The sequence below is a fragment of the Dama dama genome, chromosome 4 (assembly GCF_033118175.1).
Source record: "Dama dama isolate Ldn47 chromosome 4, ASM3311817v1, whole genome shotgun sequence".
In the NCBI taxonomy this organism is placed as follows: domain Eukaryota; kingdom Metazoa; phylum Chordata; class Mammalia; order Artiodactyla; family Cervidae; genus Dama; species Dama dama.
The window spans coordinates 68,829,840-68,852,297 of record NC_083684.1 but is presented as its reverse complement, the minus strand read 5'-3'; the positions used below and the strand labels follow the sequence as shown (position 1 = coordinate 68,852,297).

General features: G+C 60.1%; 2 protein-coding genes across 6 annotated transcripts; both read left to right on the top strand.

Moving 5' to 3' along the window:
- The first annotated feature begins 12,548 nt into the window (after positions 1-12,548).
- NAT14 (N-acetyltransferase 14 (putative)) lies at positions 12,549-22,129 on the top strand. 5 transcript variants are annotated; one of them, XM_061140261.1, is made up of 4 exons: positions 19,400-19,417; positions 20,081-20,195; positions 20,633-20,831; positions 20,983-22,129. In XM_061140261.1, the coding sequence occupies exons 3-4, from the start codon at positions 20,637-20,639 to the stop codon at positions 21,529-21,531; spliced, it is 744 nt and encodes a 247-aa protein (XP_060996244.1). In that variant the 5' UTR covers positions 19,400-19,417; positions 20,081-20,195; positions 20,633-20,636; the 3' UTR covers positions 21,532-22,129. The 5 variants fall into 5 exon arrangements, with proteins under 5 accessions (XP_060996246.1, XP_060996247.1, XP_060996244.1 ...); XM_061140260.1 differs by lacking the exon at positions 19,400-19,417 and adding an exon at positions 19,650-19,674; XM_061140263.1 differs by lacking the exons at positions 19,400-19,417; positions 20,633-20,831 and adding an exon at positions 12,549-12,639.
- ZNF628 (zinc finger protein 628) lies at positions 12,676-18,945 on the top strand. The gene has a single exon (XM_061140258.1). The coding sequence runs from the start codon at positions 15,635-15,637 to the stop codon at positions 18,815-18,817; it is 3,183 nt and encodes a 1,060-aa protein (XP_060996241.1). The 5' UTR covers positions 12,676-15,634; the 3' UTR covers positions 18,818-18,945.
- Positions 22,130-22,458: the final 329 nt, after the last annotated feature.

The following is a 22,458-nucleotide window of genomic DNA, read 5'->3' as shown; positions in this document are numbered from 1 at the left end:
GGGACCCCGGGGGGGGGGGCACGACCCTGGTTGGTGGAGCAGGGCCCGGAGAATTGGAACCGTCCTGTGCCCTCACCCAGGTCCTGAGGTGTGAGGAGCCCATAGGTGGGGGTCTGATATAGGCAGGCCAGGGGACAGGGAGGGGAGGGGTCATTTTGTGTGCCCCCCCAAAGGCCCAATTAGCACATAGTTGGGCCTGGGATCTGGGACAGGCAGCGTAGGTGGGGGGGGCGGAGAAAAGCGCCTGGAGATGGCCAATTAAGGGGACAAAGGCCTCATTAGGGAAGCAGGGCCAGGAGTGAGTCAACCCCAGCGATTAGCCTGGAGGACCCGTAATTGCAGCCCAGGGGAGGGGGCGCGGGGAGGCTTGGGTGCCCGGCGCCCTGAGGGAACGAGCAGTGCCCCCGGGAGGCAGGCTGAGCGCCTCCAGCTGAGGGGCGGACACCCCACATCTGCCCAGCCCCCGCCAGGCCACCTCTCCTGCCTTCCCGCCCCCTCTGCTCCAGGGCTCAGAGCGCCTGCTGTGCCCAGGGCCTGCCTAACAGCTGCGGGGGTAGGCTGACTCCCAAACCCAGCCTTTCCCATCTCAGCTTCCCAGTGAGCAGGGGAGAGGGGCAGGGGCCACCTGCGGGCTGGGCCTGGCTGCTCAGGTGGGTGACGTGGATGCCAAGCAGACTGGGCTGGGAGGGGAAGCAGAGACCCAGGCCACTGAGGGACTGGGGGGCTGGCCCTGGACCAGGTAGGGAAGAATGGCTGCCTCCTGGGGCCTTGGCTGGTGTGTGTGGGGGGGTGGTCTCCGCATTTCAGAAGACCTGGTGGGGGGGTTTGTGTTGGGAGGTACAGGAGCCCGTGGATACCCCAACACGTGGCCACAAAGCTCGCCGCTTCACACCACGTGGGTCAGGATCACCCCGGCTCCCCTGAGCTAAGGTCAGGGCTTTGTTTCTGGAGGGTCTGCTCCTGCCTTTCAGCTTCTTGAGGTTGCCCGGAGTCCTTGGCTTGTGGCTCCTTCCTCCGTGACCTAAGTGAGTCCTCCTCCGACCTCTGCCTCCGCTGCCCCAGCTCCTTCTGACCCCGCCCCTCCTGTCCCCCGTCATAGGGACTCACCGGGTTACCACAATAACCTCCCGTTGTTCGCATCCTGAACTCCGCCACGCCCGCTAAGTCCCGCTCACTACGGAAGGCACACGGTTGCAGGTGCCGCAGGTTAGGACGTCGGCAGCTTTAGGCCGCAGAGGGAGAGACTTGGCCCCAGTGATGGCTCCTCCCGAGCTCCCCCGGAGGCCATGGCAACTGGGTCAGTGGTTGCAGCCGCTGAGGCCGAGCCCCGGGGCAGAGGCGGGGTGCGGGGCGTGCTGCGGCGCCCAGGCAGGGAGACAGACAGACACAGAACGGTGAGGAGGAGCCCCTGGGGTCCCCAGTGCCTGACACGCTGCCCCTTGGCGAGGCCCCCTGCCCCCAGGCACGCACAGGAAGGCAGGCCTGTCCCTGTTTCCTGAAGGAGAAACAGGTCAGGACACACGTGCACCCAGAGTCAGGGCAACTGAGCTGGGATCTAACGCATGTCGGGGAGAAAGCTCTCAGGAGGGAAACTAAGCCCTTTCTGAAAGCGCTCACAGGGCTTCCCTTATGACTCAGAGGTGAGGAGTCTGCCTGCCAACGCAGGGGACGCAGGTTCGATCCCGGGCCCGGGAAGATCCCACATGCCGCCGGGCAACTGGGCCAGCGCATCGCAACTACTGAGCCTGCGCTCTGGAGCCCGGGAGCCGCAATGGCTGAGCCCACGTGCAGCGACTATGGCGGCCGCACACCCAGCGCTGGGCGCTGCCCTAAGACAAGCCACTGCCGTCGAGAAGCCAGCCGCGCCGCGACTGGAGAGCAGCCCCTTCTCGCCGCCGCCGCCGGAGGAAGCAGCCAAGACCCAGCTCAGCCAAACATAAACAAACAAATCTTTAAGACAAAGCTTCTCACAGTGGTTAAATACTAAAGTACTTTATTTCTAAGTCCATCTATTATAAATTTCCCCCTGAACGATTCCCAGATAATATTATCAGCAACAAATTATAAACCACTATAAAACGGCTTCAAGAAGAGAGTATATATTATAGAATTCTTTTTTTTTTTTTTTTTATGGCAGAGAGACTTGAGGGATCTGAGTTCCTAGAGCAGAGACTGAACCCAGATACTGGCAGTGAGAGGATGGAGCCGCTGGGGAATTCTTAGCATAGCAGTCTTTTGGAAATGAAAGCTACCAGATGGGATATAGCATAAAGTATTGGAGCTTCAGCTTCAGCATCAGTCCTTCCAAGGAATATTCAGGGTTGATTTCCTTTAGGGTTGATGGGCCCGGGAAGCAAAGGCCTGGATTCGGGCATTGTTGTTGTTGTTTAGTCTCTAAGTCGTGCCCAACTCTTTGTGACTGCGTGGACTGTAGCCTGCCAGGTTCCTCTGTCTGGTTTGATCTCCTTGCAGTCCAGGGGACTCTCAAGAGTCTTCTCCAGCACCACAGTTGGAAAGCATCAATTCTTTGGCACTCAGCCTTCCTTATGGTCTAACTGTCACATTCTGTTACTTCACTGGTAAAATGGGGATGAGAAAGTGGCCCAGGGAGAAATCCCCCAAACTCCCACAGCAACTGAGTGGCAAAGCTGGGGCTTGAACTTGAATTCCGAAATCCTGTGGACCAGACCGAGGGGCCTGGCGGGCTACAGTCCACACAGTCACAAAGAGTTGGACACGACTTAGCGACTAAGCAACAACAATGCTGGAACCCAGGCCTTTGCTTCCCGGGGCCATTCACCATCCAGCCATGCCCCTGGTGACAACCCAGTGGGCAGTAGCCGAAGCCCGGCCGGGCACAGGGTTCAGAGGGGGTACCAGGCCAGCCACAGCACGGTAACAGCGGGCACTGAATGTGGCGGTGCCGGGAGCCAGCACACGAGATCCCACCCATGACAAGGTCATGAGGAGAAGACCTGACAAGCAAGGCAGATCAGGACCTCAGGGATTTCGAAAAGCTGCCCCGGCACTCACCTTAAAGATGATATCTGTTTTTGTGATGCTTACTATATTAGACTACTCCCTAATTTCTGTGACACAGGTAGAAGGCCTTCCCTGATCTCTCTCCAAACAGAATCAACTTAGAACTTTAATTAATATGTCCCCCGGATGGTGGTATCCTTTAAGATTATCCAGGATGAAAGGAGTGTTTCAATTTAGACCCCTTTGCTGCCATTCTAGCCTGCTTGGCAAATGCGTACTGATGCACATGACCGCTCACAACACCTTAATCATAAACAGCATAAAGAACCTGATCACACAAAAGGCCCTAGTAGGCACAGAGCCCTTCGGGGGTGAGGAAGCCCTATAGGAGAACACAAAAAATATTATTCTAAAAGTGGTTATTGGATCATTTGCTTACTGTGTTTTTGCTCTTAATGTGCTGAGGTTGTGCAGTGGAAACTATTGTTAATATAGTTAGAGATTTAGAAAAATAAGAGTTTAGAACTGTTAATTTTAACCAAGAATGCTAAACAGGCTGCAGAGTCTTTGTGTGGTAAACCTTTAAGAAAAGGTTTACCTGCAAAAGGACTGACCTTTGTGTTAACAGGATTGTATTTCTACTATGTTGCAACCTGCTGTAACATGAGACTGCAACTTTTCTGTTTTCTGTTTTCTCAAGGCAAAATGGAAAAATAGATTACGGAAAACAGCTTTGCATTCACCTAGGTCATAAAATGTCAATAGGCCCCAAGGTCAGAAGATAATGTACAAGAGTCTCATAAACAAAGAAGTATGCAGAAAACACCCTGGTTTCGTGAGGGACAAGCTGATGTAATGTTAAACTAACTCTGTGTGCTTATCTTCCCCTTAGAAATGTACTAACTTGGGGTATAAAAGCTATGGTGAAAAATAAACCACCACCAGACCCTGCTGCACACCCCAGTCTGGTCTCTCTCTCTCTCTCCCTCTTGCCGATGCCATTCATCCTGAGGGTACCCCTGGATCCTGCTGAGGCTGGACCCTGGCATGGCGGCCTGCATGGGGCAGGCGACCTGTGCCAGCAGCAGGCAGCCAGCGACGTTGCCGGAGGTCCAGTCCCCTTGGCAGCGTGTTGTGAGCTGCAACCAGTGAGGCCAGTGGCAGAGGGTCACCTAGACGCCCCGTATCACCCACACCAGCCACAGCTCCAAGGTGTTGAGGGCTGTCCCTCCCACCCCCCAGTGTCACCTGTGTGCCATGCCTCAGTCAGGGACAGGTCAGCATGGATGCAGCGTGGGGGCCTGGGTGTTGGGCGTCCACCTGGGGGCATCATGGGCCTCCTGCGCTCTGCCCCAGCCCTCTCGCTGTCTGTCTGTGAGTCTCCCTGACTCCAGGGCTGTCTCTGTGTCGCCCCTGCTCTCTCCTCCTCTGCGCCCAGCTCTCCTGCCCCGCCCCGGGTCTGCACCTCTCTCTTCTTCGCGGTGTCTCTGATGACGCCCCCCACTCTGTGCTTCTGGCTTGTCTCGCTGTCTCTGTCACCACTTGTCACCATCTCCAGAGCATCTTTCAGACTTTGCCTGCATCTCCGTCTTGATCTGGGCCGACTGTGTGTGTGTGTCTGTCTGTCTGTCTGTGCACACGTGTCCTGGACAGGTATGTGGTGTCCTAGCTAGGTAGGCCTGGAAGGTTTCCTGACCTGTTGCTCTCAGGCCCAGAGGAGAAAGTCCAGGATGCCTTGGCAAGGGGGGCTGGGGGGGGGGGGGTGGACCCCCAGGTCTCTGCAGGATTGGAGGTCAGAGCTCAGGCCCCAGGACAGGCAAGGGGCTGCCTCTGCACAGCTGGCGTGACCTCTGCCAGCCCAGCTCCAGGAGCGGACTCACATCCAAGCCATCAAGGGTCACGGGCAACAAGTGTGACCACTCTGTCCCTGCACCAGGGCGGCTGGCCAGCAGGGTGTCGCCTGGATGGTACACCAGGGGGCGCCAACGTCCGAGGCCGGCCTTGGGACGCCCCAAGGGAGGGACGCTCCAGGGTGTGCGTGGCTCCCACTTTTGAGCCTCTTTCCTTCTCCTCCTGTCTCCGTCCTTTTTTTTTTTTTTTAAAGCAAAAAAAGTCTTTAAAAATATTTATTTGGCTGCACCAGGTCTTAGTTGCACATGCAGGATTTTTCAGTTGCGACGTGTGGGGTCTAGTTCCCTGACCTGAACCCAGGCCCACTGCACTGGGAGCACAGTCTTAGCCACTGGACCACCAAGGGAAGTCCCCTGCATCCTTCCTTCCCTAAAAATAATTTTAAATATGCATTTATTTTTGGCCGTGCTGGGCCTTCGTTGCTGCATGGGCCTTCTCTAGATGCAGTGCTCTGGCTTCTCCTGTTGCACAGGACAGGCTTTGCAGCGTGAGGGCTTCAACAGTTGTGGCTCCCCAACTCTAGAGCACGGGCTCAACAGCGGTGGTGCATGAGCTTAGTTGCCCCGCAGGATGTGGGAATCTTCCAGGGTGAGGGATCAAACCCGAATCTCCTGCCTTGTCAGGTGGATCCTTGACTACTAAACCACCCCGCTGTCTCCTTCCTTGATGAAAGTCTCCCGCAGCTGGGGGCTGGCTTCATCTGAGGACCTGTCCTTACAGGTATGAGAAAGTATTCACAGACTCCTTTCTCCTATCCCAGCTCTCGGAACTGGGGGTAGAGGGTGCAAGGAGTCACTCAGCAAACATTTATGCAGCACCTGCTGTGTGCAGGGACTCAGGATGCAGTGGTGAACAAGACAAGCAGAGTCTGGGAGGGAGCCGTCTGTAAACTAGAAATTACGGTTCCAGAGGTGCCATGAGGATGCGGAAGCTGGACAGGAAGTTGGAGGCAGGGGTGATGCTTCAGGTGGAGAAACCCTCTCTGAGAAGGTGATAATTGTCTGGCAACCCTGATGGAAGTGGTGGCAATCAGGAGCTTCCCAGGCAGAGGGCACAGCGGGTGCAAAGGCCCTGAGGCAGGAGTACACTTGAAGGGAGGGAGTGAGAGAGAGGGAGTGATGTGAGGAGGTGAAATCAGAGAAGTGGTCAGGGGCCAGACACGTGGGGGTTTGTAGGCTAGGCAGGAGTTGGGTGATAAGTGCAAGAGTGATGTGAGCCATGGAGGGTTTGGGACAGAGGTAGCTCCCGGAGCTCAGGGCCCTGCCCCAAACCTCCTTTGCCGGCCTTGCTGACCCTGCCCCTACATCCCTCTCTGGTGTGGGGAGGGGGTGTCAGGACCCCGCTGGGAGTCCAGATAAGACTTCTCTCTCCCTGCCTCCACCCCGCCATATGCTGCCTCCCTCAACCAAGTCCAAGAGGGACTCTGTCCCCCATAATATTTTCTTTTTAAAATATTTATTTATTTATTTATCTGTGCCAGGTCTTAGTTGTGGCACGGGGGATCTTTAGCTGCGGCATGCAAGCTCCTATGGCGTGTGGGATCTAGTTCCCTGACTAGGGGTTGAACCCCGGCCCCCAGCATTGGGAGCATGGAGTCTTAGCCTCTGGACCACCAGGGAAGTCCCTGTTCCCCATAACATTTATTGTAAAAATTTACAGATGACAGGTTCCTGGTGTCCTCAACCCATAACGCAGAGCTGCCAGCCCTGTCATATTTATATCATATCTTTTCTTCTGAGAAGAGGGATGGGTTGAATTGTGCCTTCCTGAACTCGTGTGTTGAAGTCCCAGCCACCCTACCTCTGACTGTGACTAGTTCCCAGATGAGGTCTTTACAGTGGTAATTAAATGAGAGGAGGTCCGCTGAGTGGGCCGTAGTCCACTAAGAGTAGTGTCCCTATCACGGTTGTTCAGCTGCTCAGTCGTGTCTGACTCTTGGCAACCCCATGGACTGCAGCACGCCAGGACTCCCTGTCCTTCATTATCTCCCAGAGCTTGCTCAAACTCATGTCCATCGAGTCGCTGGTGCCATCCAACCATCTCACCCTCTGTCGTCCCCTTCTCCTCCTGCCCTCAATCTTTCCCAGCATCAGGGTCTTTTCAGATGAGTCAGCTCTTCACATCAGGTGGCCAAAGTATAGGAGCTTCAGCTTCAGCATCAGTCCTTCCAATGAATAGTCAAGGTTGATTTCCTTTAGGATGGACTGGTTTGGTCTCCTTTCAGTCCAAGAGTCTCTCAAGAGTCTTCTCCAACACCACAGTTTGAAAGCATCAATTCTTTGGCACTCAGCCTTCTTTATGGTCCAACTCTAATATCCATACATGACTATTGGAAAAACCATAGCTTTGACTATACGGATGTTTGTCAGCAAAGTAATGTCTCTGCTTTTTCATATGCTGTCTAGGTTGGTCTTTTCTTCCAAAGAGCAACTTTTCATTTAATTGCTGCAGTCACCATCTGCAGTGATTTTGGAGCCCAAGAAAATAAAGTCTGTCACTGTTTCCATTGTTTCCCCAACTACTGCCACGAAGTGATGGGACTGGATGCCATGGTCTTCGTTTTTTGAATGTTGAATTTTAAGCCAGCCTTTTCACTCTCCTCTTTCACCTTCATCAAGAGGCTCTTTAGTTGCTCTTCACTTTCTGCCATTAGGGTGGTGTCATTGCCGTATCAGGAAAGTCGTGGTGTTGTCCAAAGGCCTGAGAGGGAAAGAGCTGATGTTGCAGGCTCCAGTCTGGGTCTGAAGACACGAAAACCAGGAGTGGCGAGGGCAGGCAGAGAGCCGTGTCCCAGCTCAGACCGTCAGGCAGACAGTGATGTCCACCTCCTTCCACCGTTTTGTTCTGTTCAGGCCCTCGGTGGGTCGGATGGCATCCATCCCCACGCGGGGGAGGGCCCCCAGCTCCGCTCAGTCTACGGATCCAAATGCAAACTCTCCCAGGAACACCCTCACAGACACACCCAGAAATCACGTTTCACTGCTGGGCAGCCTGTGGTCCAATCAAGGTAACTCGTGAAATTAACTCTCACGTTTCCTGTTGATTAACTCAAAGTCAGCTGATGAGGACCCCTGATTGCACCTACGGAGAACCGGTCACAGGAGTGAGGGGCACCCCCGCCGCACACAGGGCCTTTGGGGCAGGTGTGATCCCCGTGGCCCCAGGTCCTGGCCACCTTCAAAGACTGCGGGTCTCCCTCAGCCCTGTCCCCCTGGGAAGAACCGTCCTGCCGACTGGCCAGGTAGGGGCTCGAGGGACTGGGGCTGGACGCAACCCCTGATCTCCGTGGAGGGGTCCCTCCCCCTGTAAAGCACTGGGGCGGGGTGTCGTCTGCCAGAAAGAAGAATGCCTTGCGGGACTTCCCTGCCGGCCCAGTGGTTAAGATTCCATGCTTTCACTGCAGGGGACGCAAGTTCTGTCCCTGGCATTCAGCTCCTGGTTGGGAACCAAGATCCCGCCTGAGGACTGGAGAGGCAGACATCCAGATGTTGGCTTGGTCTCCCGTGGAGCCTTCATGCCCCTAGCCCTGGACACGTCCCCTTGCCTGTCTCTCCTGCTGTTTTCTCCTCTGAGACGCTTAGCAGCACACAGCCATAGGACATGCGTTATTTATTATGTCCTGTTTATTGCCACCCCTCACCCCCTGTAGAGGCTCAGATGGTGAAGAATCTAGTTTCAATGCAGGAGACTGGGGTTCAATCCCTGGGTCGGGAAGATCCCCTGGAGAAGGAAATGGCTCCGTGAGTGCTCCAGCGCAGGCATGGCTGGTGGGGGGGCAGGCTCCTCCCGGGCGTGTCCCTGGGGAGCCAGACACCATGCCGGCATTCTGTCAGGCGCCCCACGGGGCTGTTACGGGTGCTTTGAAAATGAGCCTGTCAGATCTGCAGATTTTTTTCCCCTCTTCCCCAAAGAGGCCCCAGGCCCCAGAGAACGGGATCCCATTGCTCCCGGGGACTCCTCCCTCCTTCCCTAAGCCCGGGTTACGGGGCCGGGCCTGGCGTGTGGAAGAGCAGGGGATACAGACCCCGGGTCTCGGCCTGCTCTCGCTTCTCCCTAGCCTTCCCTTCGTCCTCCTGAACCGTTCAGTGCTCTGCTCAGGTGTCCCTCCAGGGCCTCCTTTCTGGCAGGTTCAATTCACTTCAGTCGCTCAGTCCTGTCCGACTCTTTGCGACCCCATAAACCGCAGCACACCAGGCCTCCCTGTCCATCACCAACTCCCGGAGTTCACCCAAACCCATGTCCATCGAGTCAGTGATGCCATCCAACCATCTCATCCTCTGTAGTCCCCTTCTCCTCCCGCCTTCAATCTTTCCCAGCATCAGGGTCTTTTCAAATGAGTCCGCTCTTTGCATCAGGTGGCCAAAGTATTGAGGTTTCAGCTTCAGCATCAGTCCTTCCAATGAATATTCAGGACTGATTTCCCTTAGGATGGACTGGTTGGATCTCCTTGCAGCCCAAGGGACTCTCAAGAGTCTTCTCCAACACCACAGTTCGAAAGCATACATTCTTCAGCACTCAGCTTTTTTTATAGTCCAACTCTCACATCCATACATGACCAATGGAAAAACCATAGCCTTGACTAGATGGACCTTTGTTGACAAAGTAATGTCTCTGCTTTTCAACATGCTGTCTGGGTTGGTCATAACTTTCCTTCCAAGGAGTAAGCGTCTTTTAATTTCATGGCTGCAATCACCATCTGCAGTGATTTTGGAGCCCAGAAAAATAAAGTCAGCCACTGTTTCCCCATCTATTTGCCATGAAGTGATGGGACCGGATGCCACGATCTTAGTTTTCTGAATGTTGAGCTTTAAGTCAACTTTTTCATTTTCCTCTTTCACCTTCATCAAGAGGCTCTTTAGTTCTTCTTCACTTTCTGCCATAAGGGTGGTGTCATCTGCATATCTGAGGTTATTGATATTTCTCCCAGCAATCTTGATTCCAGCCTGTGCTTCCTCCAGCCCAGCGTTTCTCATGATGTACTCTGCATATAAGTTAAATAAGCAGGGTGACAATATACAGCTTTGACGTACTCCTTTTCCTATTTGGAACCAGTCTGTTGTTCATGTACAGTTCTAACTGTTGCTTCCTGACCTGCATGCAGGTTTCTCAAGAGGCAGGTCAGGTGGTCTGGTATTCCCATCTCTTTCAGAATTTTCCATAGTTTATTATGATCCACACAGTCAAAGGCTTTGGCATAGTCAATAAAGCAGAAATAGATGTACTTCTGGTACTCTCTTGCTTTTTTGATGATCCATTGGATGTTGGCGATTTGATTTCTGCTTCCTCTGCCTTTTCTAAAACCAGCTTGAACATCTGGAAATTCACGGTTCACGTATTGCTGAAGCCTGGCTTGGAGAATTTTAAGCATTACTTTACTAGAGTGTGAGATGAGTGCAACTGTGCGCTCCCCCTTTCTGATAGGGGAGGTAGATAAAAGCTAAAGGGAGAGGAATGTTTGGGCTGAGCTGTAAGCCAAGGGCTTTATATTTGTGAATTCACTGGGGATTTCATAAAGACCCTGCAGGGCAGGGTAGGTCTGACTGCTCAGATAACCCGAGTCCCAGCCTGCCTGGGGGCTTGGGGAACTGTCTTTTGTTGTTCAGTCGCTAAGTCGAGTCTGACTCTTTGGGACCCCGTGAACTGCATGCAGCACACCAGGTTTCCCTGTCCTTTACCATTTCTTGGAGTTTGCTGAAACTCATGTCCATTGAGTCAGTGATGCTATCCAACCATCTCATCCTCAGTCTCCCCCTTCTCCTCCTGCCCTCAGTCTTTTCCAGGAACTGTGGAAAAAGGCTCTTTGAATCAGGTAACCGAAGTACTGGAGCCTCATCTTCAGCATCAGTCCTTCCAATGAATATTCAGGACTGATTTCCCTTAGGATGGACTGGTTGGATCTCCTAGCAGTCCAAGGGACTCTCAAGGGTCTTCTCCAACACCACACTTACAAAGCATCAATTCTTAGGAGCTCAGCCTTCTTTATGGTCCAACCACCTGGAAGGCTGTAGAACTTCACTCATTGAAGAGGGCCGCTTGGTCCTGACAGGGCCCCTTGTTGGTTGTTGGGGACACCTGGGTGGCAAAGGCAGAACCCACCCCTCTGACATGGAGCAGAGATGAGCACTGAGCATGTAATGGGACCCCCACCTACCAAAAGTGAGACCATTCATCTCAGCTTGGGACTGGAACCCAGCCCAAACCCACAGTCTTCCCACTAGGACCACACAGCTGGTCTCACAACTCAATGAAGCTCAGATTCTTGAGGTCTCATCACAAAAAGAATTCAGTGAGAGACTAAGTGATAGGAAGAAGTAGAGTTATTAATATAGGACGCTTGTAAGAGGTGCAAATGGGCAGGCGAGGGAGCTCTGCCCCCACGGATTAAAAAAAAAAAGTTGCTCAGTTGTGAGGGACTCTTTGCAACCCCATGGAGTGAAGACCCACCAGCCTCTTGTGTCCATGGCACTCCCCAGGTAAGAATACTGGAGCGGGTTACCATTTCCTTCTCAGGGATCTTCCCAAACCCAGGGATCAAACCTGGGTCTCCTGCATTGGAGGTGGATTCTTTACCATCTGAGCCATCAGGGACACCCCACCCTGCCACCAAGGATTAAGTGAGCTACAATCTTACAGTTAAAGGAACACGGGGGAGGGAACACGGTCCAGTAACTTTCTTGAGTGATCATCAACTTACAGTGGCCTCCCAAAGTTTCCTAGGTTTCCCTATCTGCAGCTACCTGTATGACTATCCGATTCTATCCCTAACACAGCGACTTTTCAGTAGGAATTGAGACGGGATAGGGCACGGGGTGGCATGAGTCATGGCCTCAGGCGTTGCCGTGGAACAGTGGTTCTCCACCAGGGGACTGTGGCCAGGTCTGCAGGGGGTCGTCTTAAGGTGTGGTGGGTGGGGGCCAGGCTGAACCAGCTTGCAAGGTACAAGACAGCCCCCACAGCACGGAGAGGTGAGCCCAGATGTTACTAGTGCCCCGGCTGAGAACTGGGTTGGAGGGCCCGCAGAAAAGTCGGTGTGGCTTGGAGGCTGGTGAACATGGAAAGGGCAGACAAGGGGTTCAGAACGGTCCCGGCGGCCCCTAAGCCCCTAGGAGTCCCTAGTGCCCTGTGCGAGCCCCCTGCAAAGCCAGGCCCAGGTTGCCTGACAGGCGCACTCGTGAGCAGGCGACAGACGCCCGCAACCGCCAGCACTGCGGGCCTCGGTTTCCCTCACCGGGGTAACGGGAGCCCCGAGGGCCTGGGCGTGGGTCAGGAGTGACAGGGCGACGCCTGCTTGGGATTCTATCACAGACAAAAGGGAGTCGATGCTAATAAAGCCGTACGTCCGACCCCGCGCCCCGACCCGCCTTTGCCCGGCCTTGGTCCCACCCCAGCGACCGCCTCGGGGACCCGATCGGCGGTCGGGCTTACCGGGAGAACTACAACTCCCAGGATGCTTCGCGCCGTAAGCGCCCGAGAGCGCCGCGGCCACCGGCGGCCAATGGGGTGGAGGGGCGGGGCTTCGGCGCACGTGGCGTCCTGACGCACCGGCGGCGACGTCGGGGTTTGTGTGCGCGAGAGGCCGCCGATAAAGGTTGGGTGCCTCGCGCCGGGGGCCGTTGGGAGGGAGCGCGCCCCCGCCCCCTCCCCGGCCCCCGCTCCCGCCCCGCCGCCGCTGGGGCCCTGCCTTCCCGTCGACCCCCGCGGGAGGGCTCTGGGCCGCCTCCGCTCGTTCCCCGGTCGGGGCCGCAGGTGAGAGACCGGAGGGGCGGGGGTGGGGGAGGGACCCGAGGGCGGAGACGTTGGGGAAACGGCGAACGTGAAACCGGAAGGGGTGCCTTAAAGGGAAGGGCGCTGCCTCACCTCCGACTTTTGTCCGCCGGGCTGGCCCCCGCCCTCTTAAAGGGCAAGGGACCACTTTTTAAAGGTTCGGGGCAGGTAGTGCAGTTCGCAAGCTCTCCCCTCTCCCATCGCCCCTCTGTCCAACCCCGCACCCCCAGAAAGAATTCGCCTCCTAAAGGCCGGTGACAGTGTCCCACACGCTGAAGGAAAAGCTTCTGCATCCTAGTGGCTTCAAAGCAAGTCCTTAGTTTAGCTCAGCAAGATAGGTGGGTACGCGGGCCAGAACCCTCTTAAAGGGGAGGTCGGGCCTGATGGAAGGGTGTGGCCTGGCCTCTTGACGGGTTGCTGTTTACCGGATTAGCAGGGTCCGGCCCCTTCCAGAGCGCGGCTGTCTTCTCCTTAAGGCATGCTGCCTTCTGAAAGACACGTGCAGCTTCCTGGGGTAGTCTCTTAAAAGGAGGTGCTTCCATTTCAAAGGGGTCCCTCATTTTTTCTCAAAGGGGATCTTTATGGCCTGTGCATTCTAGACTCTAGGCTCCGGGAAGCAACAGTGAACAAGATGCCATTAGCATCCAGTGGGCAGAGGCCAGGGGCTGACCAACTTGCAGTGCAGGGAACAGCCCCCCGGACCCCCGTCCAGCCCCAGATCTCAACAGCGCTGATGCTAGGAAACTCTGATTATAAAGTAGGTTAGAAAGTGATAAGCCCTATGGCAGGGGGGCGGGGGTGATAATAAGGCAGAGAAAGAGATTGCAGCGTGTTGGCAGGGACTGCAGAGTTTAGCAGGGTGATCAGGGAATACTTCCCGGAGATGACGTTTCCACAAACCCTTGGAGGTGATGGAGGGAAGGGGCTTCTAGGCAGGGGCCTGTGTGAGGGCCCCAGGTGGGAGCAGGCATGCCTGCGCGGCCCTGTGAGTAGGGAGCTGTGAGGGTTGGCTGTGAGGGTTGGCGAGGCCAGCAGGCAGAGAGTCAGGGACGGGAGGAGGCCACAAGCTGTGGGAAGGCTGTAGGTTCTGGGGAGGGATCTGCCTTCGTCTGTCAGATGGGAGCTGTGGAAGCCTTTAGCACAGAGCACTCAGGTGGTCTGTGTCCGCAATTTCCATTCAGCCTCTGTGTTGGGAACAGGCTGGGGGTGGGAAGAGTAAGGATGGGAACTAGAACTGTCAGATTCCAGCGATGCTCCTGCCAGGATAGAGGAGTCAGCTAATGGACTGGTCAGAGAGAGGGAGAGAGAGCGGAGTTGAGGGTGCCCAGGGACTCTTGGCCTGAGGAAAAACAAAGGTGTCTTCAGAAATGGAGAAGACTGGGGGTGAAAGAGATACTTGCAGCAGGGCGGGACACAGTGGGGAGACAGCAGGAACAGAAATTGAGCTGGAGCTAGGTGTGGGGCCTGTTAAGTGTGAGGTGTCTCTTAGGCGCCCAGCAGGGGTGTAGGTGTCCAAGGACAGGTGTCAAGTGGAGAGGAGTTTCGGAATGGTCCCGTCTGTAGATTGTGGAGTCCCAGGAGCGGTGGGGGCCCCAAGGGAAAGGGTGGCTGCAGAAGAGGAGGGCTGGCAGAGCCCTGGCCTCTGCTGTATTCACAAGTAGGACCGCCACCTGAAACAGAGAAGGGGTGGCAGGTGAGAGGAGCGGGGAGCCCAGAAACCAGGGCAGTGGTTCAAGGAGAGAGAACCAAGATGTCTGTTGACCACTGAGCAGAGACCACTGGCATGGAGGCCATGAGTGTGGGGGAGGGCCTGGTTGGCATGGTTTGAGATGGGGAAGGGTGTCCTGATGGCATGTTGGGGTGGCTTTGCACGGAGACAGAAAGGAGGCCACAGCTGGAGGAGGAAGTGGGGTGAAGGGTCTTTGCTCTTTTTAAAGATGGGAGACTTAGCCCGTGGGTACACTGATGCCGATGCTCCAGGACATGAGGAAAATCAGAGTCTTTGGCCCAGAGGCAGGAGGCAGATGGCAGGGGTGGGGGGCAGTTCAGGGTTTCTCAGCCTCAGCACCCCTGGCATTTTGAATTGATGGCTCTTTGCTGTTTGGGGGGTGAGTGGTTCTGTCCTGTGCATTTAGGATGTGGAGCAGCGTCTTTGGCCTCTGCCCCTCCAGTCGACAGCAGCCAACCCACTCTGCAAGCATGGCCAGATGTCCCCTGGGGTGGGGGCGTAGTGGGGGGTGTGCAGATGGCATCGCGCCATTGAGATCCACCGGTGTGATTGCTGCATCGTGGGAACATTCTGTTCTGGTTGCTTTTCTCAGCCACAGGGTCAGTGGCAGGCTCCTCGGGCTAAGAGCAAGAGGGGACAGGAGAGAGGAGAGGAGAGAAGACGCGCCAGGTGTCACCTGGTGGGCAGTGCAGGGCGATGGGGCGGGAGCTTTGAGATCTTTGGGCTTGGATGCGCAGGGAGACGGAGGCCAGGCGGATTCAGGTCACTGGCAGCGTGTATGCTGGGTAAGGGGGTGGCAAGGGTCTGGATGGGGGCTAGGGTGCGGGCTGCAGGGTCAGTGGTCGGTTCGGGGTTCGGGCGCCAGGAGGGGGCGCTGGAGCAGGATGCGTGGTGGTGGAGAGTGGGTGTCGGAGAGGCTCCGTCTAGAGATAAGGGGCTTCGGAAGTGGGAGCAGGTACTAAGGCAGGATGGAGGAGCAGGTCTTTAGAGGGAGCCGGCCAAAGGATCCAGAGCCAGGACGCTAGAGATCTGGTGTTCTTTAAGGACACGCCTGTCTTTAGGGGGACGGGGCGGAGAACGCTCCCGCCTCCAGGAGGGGGAGGCCCGTATCAGGGAGTGAGACCACGCCTCCTAGTGTGCCGGAAGTTCCCCCTTGAGCACCCAAGGGCTCCATCGCGGGTAGCCTCCTTGTCCGAAGGGAGGTGCTCCCTGCCTTTGAAAAGGCCAGCCTGTGGGTGTGTGGCTGCGATGGTCCGGCGTGTGAGTGGAGGTGCGGGGAGCCCCCGGCCTGCCCTGATCCCGCGTCCCTCCCCAGGTGTGATGGTCGGCTCCCACGCGGACATGGCGCCGGCCTCCACCGCCGAGGGGGCCGGCGAGAAGCCCGGGCCCGCGGCCCCCGCCCCGCAGGCGCAGTATGAGTGTGGGGAGTGCGGCAAGTCCTTCCGCTGGTCGTCCCGCCTGCTACACCACCAGCGCACGCACACGGGCGAGCGGCCCTACAAGTGCCCCGACTGCCCCAAGGCCTTCAAGGGCTCGTCGGCGCTGCTCTACCACCAGCGGGGCCACACGGGCGAGAGGCCCTACCAGTGCCCCGACTGCCCCAAGGCCTTCAAGCGCTCGTCGCTGCTGCAGATCCACCGCAGCGTGCACACGGGCCTGCGCGCCTTCACGTGCGGCCAGTGCGGCCTGGCCTTCAAGTGGTCCTCGCACTACCAGTACCACCTGCGGCAGCACACCGGCGAGCGGCCCTACCCCTGCCCCGACTGCCCCAAGGCCTTCAAAAACTCGTCCAGCCTGCGGCGCCACCGGCACGTGCACACGGGCGAGCGGCCCTATACCTGCGGCGTGTGCGGCAAGAGCTTCACGCAGAGCACCAACCTGCGGCAGCACCAGCGCGTGCACACGGGCGAGCGGCCCTTCCGCTGCCCGCTCTGCCCCAAGACCTTCACGCACTCCTCCAACCTGCTGCTGCACCAGCGCACTCATGGCGCTGCCGCTGCCCCCGCCCCCGCCCCCGCCCCGGGCGCCGGCCCTGGCCCTCCGCAGCGCGAGCCCGCCGCCGGCAGCAAGGTCCTGGTCTCCGACGCCTACCTGCAGCGGCCCCTGCCGCCGCCCAGCCCGCCCGTGCCGCCGCCGCCCGCGCCCCCGCCCGTGGTGCCCGAGCTCTTCCTGGCGGCGGCCGAGACCACGGTGGAGCTGGTGTACCGCTGCGATGGCTGCGAGCTGGGCTTCGGCAGCGAGGAGCTGCTCCTGGAGCACCAGCCATGCCCCGGGCCCGAGGCGCCGCCCCCGCCGGCCGCCGCGCCCTCCGAGGTGCCCAAGGCCGACCCGCCGCCGCCGCCGCCGCCACCGCCGCAGTCCCCGCTGCCCCAGCCCGCTCCCGCCGCCGCCGCCGCCGCCCCCGGCTTCGCCTGCCTCCCCTGCGGGAAGTCCTTCCGGACGGTGGCCGGCCTCTCCCGCCACCAGCACAGCCACGGGGCGGCGGGTGGGCAGGCGTTCCGCTGCGGCAGCTGCGACGGCGCCTTCCCGCAGCTGGCCAGCCTGCTGGCGCACCAGCAGAGCCACGTGGAGGAGGCCGCGGCCGGGCGCCCACCCCCCCAGGCTGAGGCCGCCGAGGTCACCTGCCCCCAGGAGCCGCTGGGGCCCACGCCCGGCCCGCCGGCCCCGGCGCCCGCCCCGGCCTCCGCGGAGCGGCCCTACAAGTGCGCCGAGTGTGGCAAGGCCTTCAAGGGCTCGTCGGGGCTGCGCTACCACCTGCGGGACCACACGGGCGAGCGCCCTTACCAGTGCGGCGAGTGTGGCAAGGCCTTCAAGCGCTCGTCGCTGCTCGCCATCCACCAGCGCGTGCACACAGGCCTGCGCGCCTTCACGTGCGGCCAGTGCGGCCTCACCTTCAAGTGGTCCTCGCATTACCAGTACCACCTGCGGCTGCACTCGGGCGAGCGGCCCTACGCCTGCGGCGAGTGCGGCAAGGCCTTCCGCAACACGTCATGCCTGCGGCGCCACCGGCACGTGCACACGGGCGAGCGGCCCCACGCCTGCGGCGTGTGTGGCAAGAGCTTCGCACAGACCTCCAACCTGCGGCAGCACCAGCGCGTGCACACGGGCGAGCGGCCCTTCCGCTGCCCGCTCTGCCCCAAGACCTTCACGCACTCCTCCAACCTGCTGCTGCACCAGCGCACGCACTCGGCCGAGCGGCCCTTCGCCTGCCCGGTCTGCGGCCGCAGCTTCGTCATGGCCGCCTACCTGCAGCGGCACCTGAGGACGCATGCCCCTGCGGCCCCCGCGGCCGGCCCCCAGCCCCAGGCCCCGCTGGCCGCCGCCCCTGCCCCGTCGGCCACCCAGGATGTGCACGTCCTCCCCCACCTCCAGGCCACGCTCTCCCTAGAGGTGGCCGGGGGGACGGCCCCGGCCACGGCCCCCGGCCCCGCCGCTCCCAACTCGCAAACGTTTCTCCTGGTGCAGACAGCTCAGGGCCTGCAGCTGATCCCCAGCAGCGTCCAGCCGCCCACACCCCCGCCCCCGCCCGCGCCCCCCAAGCTCATCTTGCTGCCCTCTTCCAGCCCCGCTGGGGGGGGCAGCTGCGCCCGGCAGGGCCCGCGGGCCACGGGGAAAGCTGGGCCGGGGGCTGGAGTAGTCTGGCTGCCAGGCCCTGGGGGTTTAGGCGTGCAGAGAGGAAGCAACGCTGGGGCCAACGTGGGAGGGCAGAGCCTCATAGTTCTGCAGAACGTGGCGGGTGGGGAGGCAGGCCCGCAGGAAGTGAGTGGGGTTCAGCTCCAGCCCCTTCGTCCAGCTCCTGAACTGACCACCGTCCAGCTCCAGCCGGCCCAGGAGGTGACCACGGTCCAGCTCCAGCCTGTGACGGGTCCGCTGTCCAGTTCCAGCGGGGGAGCTGTGACCACCGAGGCGCCTAATCTGCTGGTGGTTCAGAGCGGGGCGCCGGAGGAGTTGCTGGCGGACCCCGGCCCAGGGGAGACTGGCGAGGGCGAGGCCGGCCCGGGGGTGGTCCCGGATGTGCTCTTTGAGACGCTGCAGACGGAGGAGGGGCTGCAGAGCGTGCTGGTGTTGAGCGGGGCCGACGGGGAGCAGACCCAGCTGTGTGTGCAGGAGGTAGAAACCTTACCGTCGGGGCTGGCCGAGCCGCCCGCCTCCGGCCCGCCCGGACAGAAGCTGCTGATTATCCGCAGCGCTCCGGCCGCAGAGCTGCTGGAGAGCGGCAGCGCTGGGGGAGGCGCCGCTGCGCTGCAGCTGCTGGCGCCCCCACCGCCTGGCCCAGCCTCTGCTCCCGCGGGCGTCCCTGCGGCCCCGGGCCCCCAGATGGTACAAGTCGTCCCCGCAGGAGCAGCACCCGGGGGCGTGGCCCCACAGGGCCTGCCCTCCATTCAGATTGTGCAGACTCTGCCCGCGGTCCAGCTGGTGCACACGTTTTGAGTCGGACCACCGGTACCTCTTCCCGCCCCACAGAGAGGCCCCGACCCCATCTCCGCCTGGGCTGGGCTGAGCTGGGCTGGGGGGAGGGGAGCTGCAGGCTGGGCTTGCTAATAAAGACCAGAATCCCCTCTCTTGTGTTTTTTCTTCTTCTTGGTGGGGTGGGAGGTCAATGACCATAGCCACCACTTGGGATCTGGGGAGTCTCCTGCTTCCTGGTTCGCAGGTGGCTTTGCGTTTGGGGGCCAGCCGCTGCTCCTATGTGGGGGCCCTGTTTATCCGTTTTTTAAGAAAAGGGACGCAACGGTCACTCTATGGGGGAGGCGCTGGAATCTGGAATCCTGGTTCTACCTCTTGTTCTCGGTAAGTCACCGGTCCCCTCCTCGCACAGAAAAATAGGTGGATGGCGGAAATGCGTATCCCGACTGTCACTGAGAACCCGGGTGGGCAGTTGGGGAACCTGTGGGTCCGAGATGCTGTCGCGGCCGCGCCCGCGGAAGCCCGGGAGCCAGTGGGAATCAAGCCGTCTTCGCGGCCCCACCCCCGCGCTCAGGTCGCTTAGCAACCAGGGGCCGTTGGGAAGCCGCCTGGGGCGCGCGCTGGGTAAGCCCCACTGCCCGCCCCGACCCGGTCCAGAGTTCCAGGCCCGTCCGTCCGGCCCCCTCCCCTGCCCCGCTCTAGCCGCCGCTCCTCCCGGCTCTAACCCGTCGGGCCAGACGCTTGGCAACGGTTGCTAAGGCCGAGAGCAGGCACCGCCCCGCCCCCAGTGCGCGAGTCTGACGTCACTTCCGCCGGCGACCCCTCTCCGACCCTGCCCCCCCGCCCCCCGCACCTTGTCAAAAGCTGAGCGACCCACAGAGGTGTCTGCAAGTCCTCGTTCCTGCGACAGGCGCTGCTCGGGGGCGGCCGGGGGGCAGAGGCGCTCTGGGCGCTGGGGGCGGGGAGCGCGGTCTTTTCCCTGGCTGGGGGGTTCACTCACCCCCAGGGCAGCCGCGGGGCCTGGAGGCCGCGCGGTGTTGGCAGGTGTTGGCAGGCACCAGGCTTTTAGGCGTGGGTCGCCGAATACCGCCGGGGCGGGCTTCACCCGAGAGGCTTTCGGAAGGTCGCTGGGTTGACCGGGAAGCCTGTCGTGTCTCGGCCCTCGCCTAGAGGCCGCCAGCATCCCGCGTCCTGACCTGGACACGCTGCCGCTGGTGGCCCGCAGCTCTGGGGCGCTTTTGGGGGCAAGAGGTGCCCTCCTGACACTGACCTGCTTGTTTTCGCCAGGTGCACGCCTGCTCCTTTGGGGGCGCGCGACCTGGGGGCTGCCATGGCCCCCAGCCACCTGTCGGTGCGGGAGATGAGGGAAGATGAGAAACCCTTAGTGCTGGAGATGCTGAAGGTGAGAGCCATTAGCAGCGCCACCGAGCCCGGGGGCGTGGGACGGAGGGGACCACTCGGGGTGGGGGGCGGGACCCTAGAGAGCCCGGGAGGGGGCGGGGACAGAATGGGGTCACCAATGAGCTTGGGAGGGGCGGGGACAGAATGAGGGGCACCAGGGAGCCTGGGAGGGGGCGGGGTGGCATTCCGAGTGGGTTCAGCCACCCTCCTGAGCCAGCGGTAACCCTGGAGAGCAATCTTTTGCTCCTAAGACACTTCCAGTCTTGGACCCTCCTCTCTCTAGTGCCTTCTCCCTAACCTGGGGATCGAGAACGGTTTTGTGTGTGTGTGTGTGTGTGGCCACGACACATGGCACGCGGGATGTTAGTGTTCCCTCACTATGGATCCAAGCCGTGCCCCTCGCAGTACAAGCCCTTCCATCTTCCCACTTCCCCTCAGCCCTATGACCTGGCCTCCTACTCCTCCGAGCCTGGCCCTTGAGGACCTCGAGGCCCCTTCCAGCTTCCTCTCTTGGTGGGGCTGCTCCTCTGTCCAGCCTCCCCTGGTGCCTCAGGCCTGCAACTCCACTGAACCCGGAGCGCCCACCGTTCCTAATTCACCCGCTCCCTCATTCAGAGCCCCGTGTGCCAGCCAGCAGGTGTGTTCACGCCGTGGCACGCCTGCCACAAGCCCTGGCTCACTGCTGTACCCTCCGCTCCGATCCCTCCCACCCCGGGCAGGGCCTGCCTCCGCCCCCACTGCCTGCCGCTCGCGGGAGCCCCCACGCTGACTGCTCCTCCTGCCCGCAGGCTGGCGTGAAGGACACGGAGAACCGCGTGGCCCTTCATGCGCTGACCCGGCCGCCGGCCCTGCTCCTCCTGGCTGCGGCCAGCAGTGGCCTTCGCTTCGTCCTGGCCTCCTTCGCCCTGGCCCTCCTCCTGCCGGTGTTCCTGGCTGTGGCGGCCATGAAGCTGGGCCTGCGGGCCCGCTGGGGCTCGCTGCCCCCGCCGGGCGGCCTCGGGGGGCCCTGGGTGGCAGTGCGGGGCTCGGGAGACGTGTGCGGGGTCCTGGCCCTGGCCCCAGGCTCCGGTGCCGGGGACGGGGCCCGGGTCACCCGCCTCTCGGTGTCCCGCTGGCACCGCCGCCGAGGCGTCGGCAGGCGCCTGCTGGCCTTTGCCGAGGCCCGGGCGCGAGCCTGGGCCGGCGGCATGGGGGAGCCCCGGGCGCGCCTCGTGGTCCCGGTGGCCGTGGCGGCGTGGGGTGTGGCCGGGCTGCTGGAGGGCTGTGGCTACCAGGCCGAGGGGAGCTGGGGCTGCATGGGCTACACGCTGGTGCGGGAGTTCAGCAAGGAACTGTGACTCCCGCCCCGGGAGGGAGGACAAGCAGCACTCAGTGAGCACCTACTGTGTGCAGGCACTTCCACGCCATCCCTCCCTGAGCCCCCACCCACCCAGGGCCCAGCAGCTGAAGCCTGCAGAGGGCAAGAGACCCTGCCACAGCCTGACGCCCATCCCTAGTGTTTGAACTTCTTAGAGACGTCAACCCGTCCAACCCCTGCCTCAGATTCTGTCTGCACTGAGAAATCTCTTTATCTTGTCTGTCTGCCAAGCCTGTGTCGCTTGTGCTATGACATGTGGCAGGAGAGGAAGCCGAGCAAGTATGCCCCACACCCGGGTTAGGACTCGGGCAGGGACAAGGGCCCCCCCACCCCACCCCAGGGGAGTGGGGTGGGGGGGCGATGCCCTTGCTTGGAGGGGGTGAGGCTGCAGAGGCAGAGAGGGGCTGAGTGAAGCCTCTGCAGGGGAGGGTTGTCTGCCTGGATAGAGCCTCAGGGAGGGGGTGGTGGGCACAGGGCGGCCCGGCCAGCCCCCCTCCCCAGGAAGGTGGGAGCCCAGAGGGGAGGCCAGACCCATCTGGTTTTTTACACCCGTTTGTTAATAAAGCCTGTAACCGCTGCGTGCCCGTTTCTCTCTGATGCCTTTTCCAGTCTGCCTCCGCACCCCCCACTTCTGTCTGGCCCTTCCTTCATGAGCTTGACAGTAATTGTTTCGGGGGGGGGGGGGAGTGTGCTGGACTGGGGGCAGGGGAGGCAATGAGCTCAGGCAGCCCAGTTCCCTGCCAGCCCTCTGACTCACGCTCCCCATTAGCGAATTTTTTCCGCCTCACAGCTGCTTACTGCAGAGAGAGAGAAAGAGTGCGTTCCTGTGTGTGTGCGTGTGTGTATGCAGTCTCCTTCCCCCACCCAAGTCTGATACTTGGCCCTCTCGACCCCTGACCCCAGTTTT

Coding starts and splice junctions, on each gene's coding strand:
- ZNF628 (XM_061140258.1), top strand. CDS start 15,635: ATGGTCCGGCGTGTGAGTGGAGGTGCGGGGAGCCCCCGGCCTGCCCTG.
- NAT14 (XM_061140261.1), top strand. CDS start 20,637: ATGACCTGGCCTCCTACTCCTCCGAGCCTGGCCCTTGAGGACCTCGAG. Junction 20,832..20,982: donor CCCCGTGTGCCAGCCAGCAG/GTGTGTTCACGC, acceptor TCCTGCCCGCAG/GCTGGCGTGAAGGACACGGA.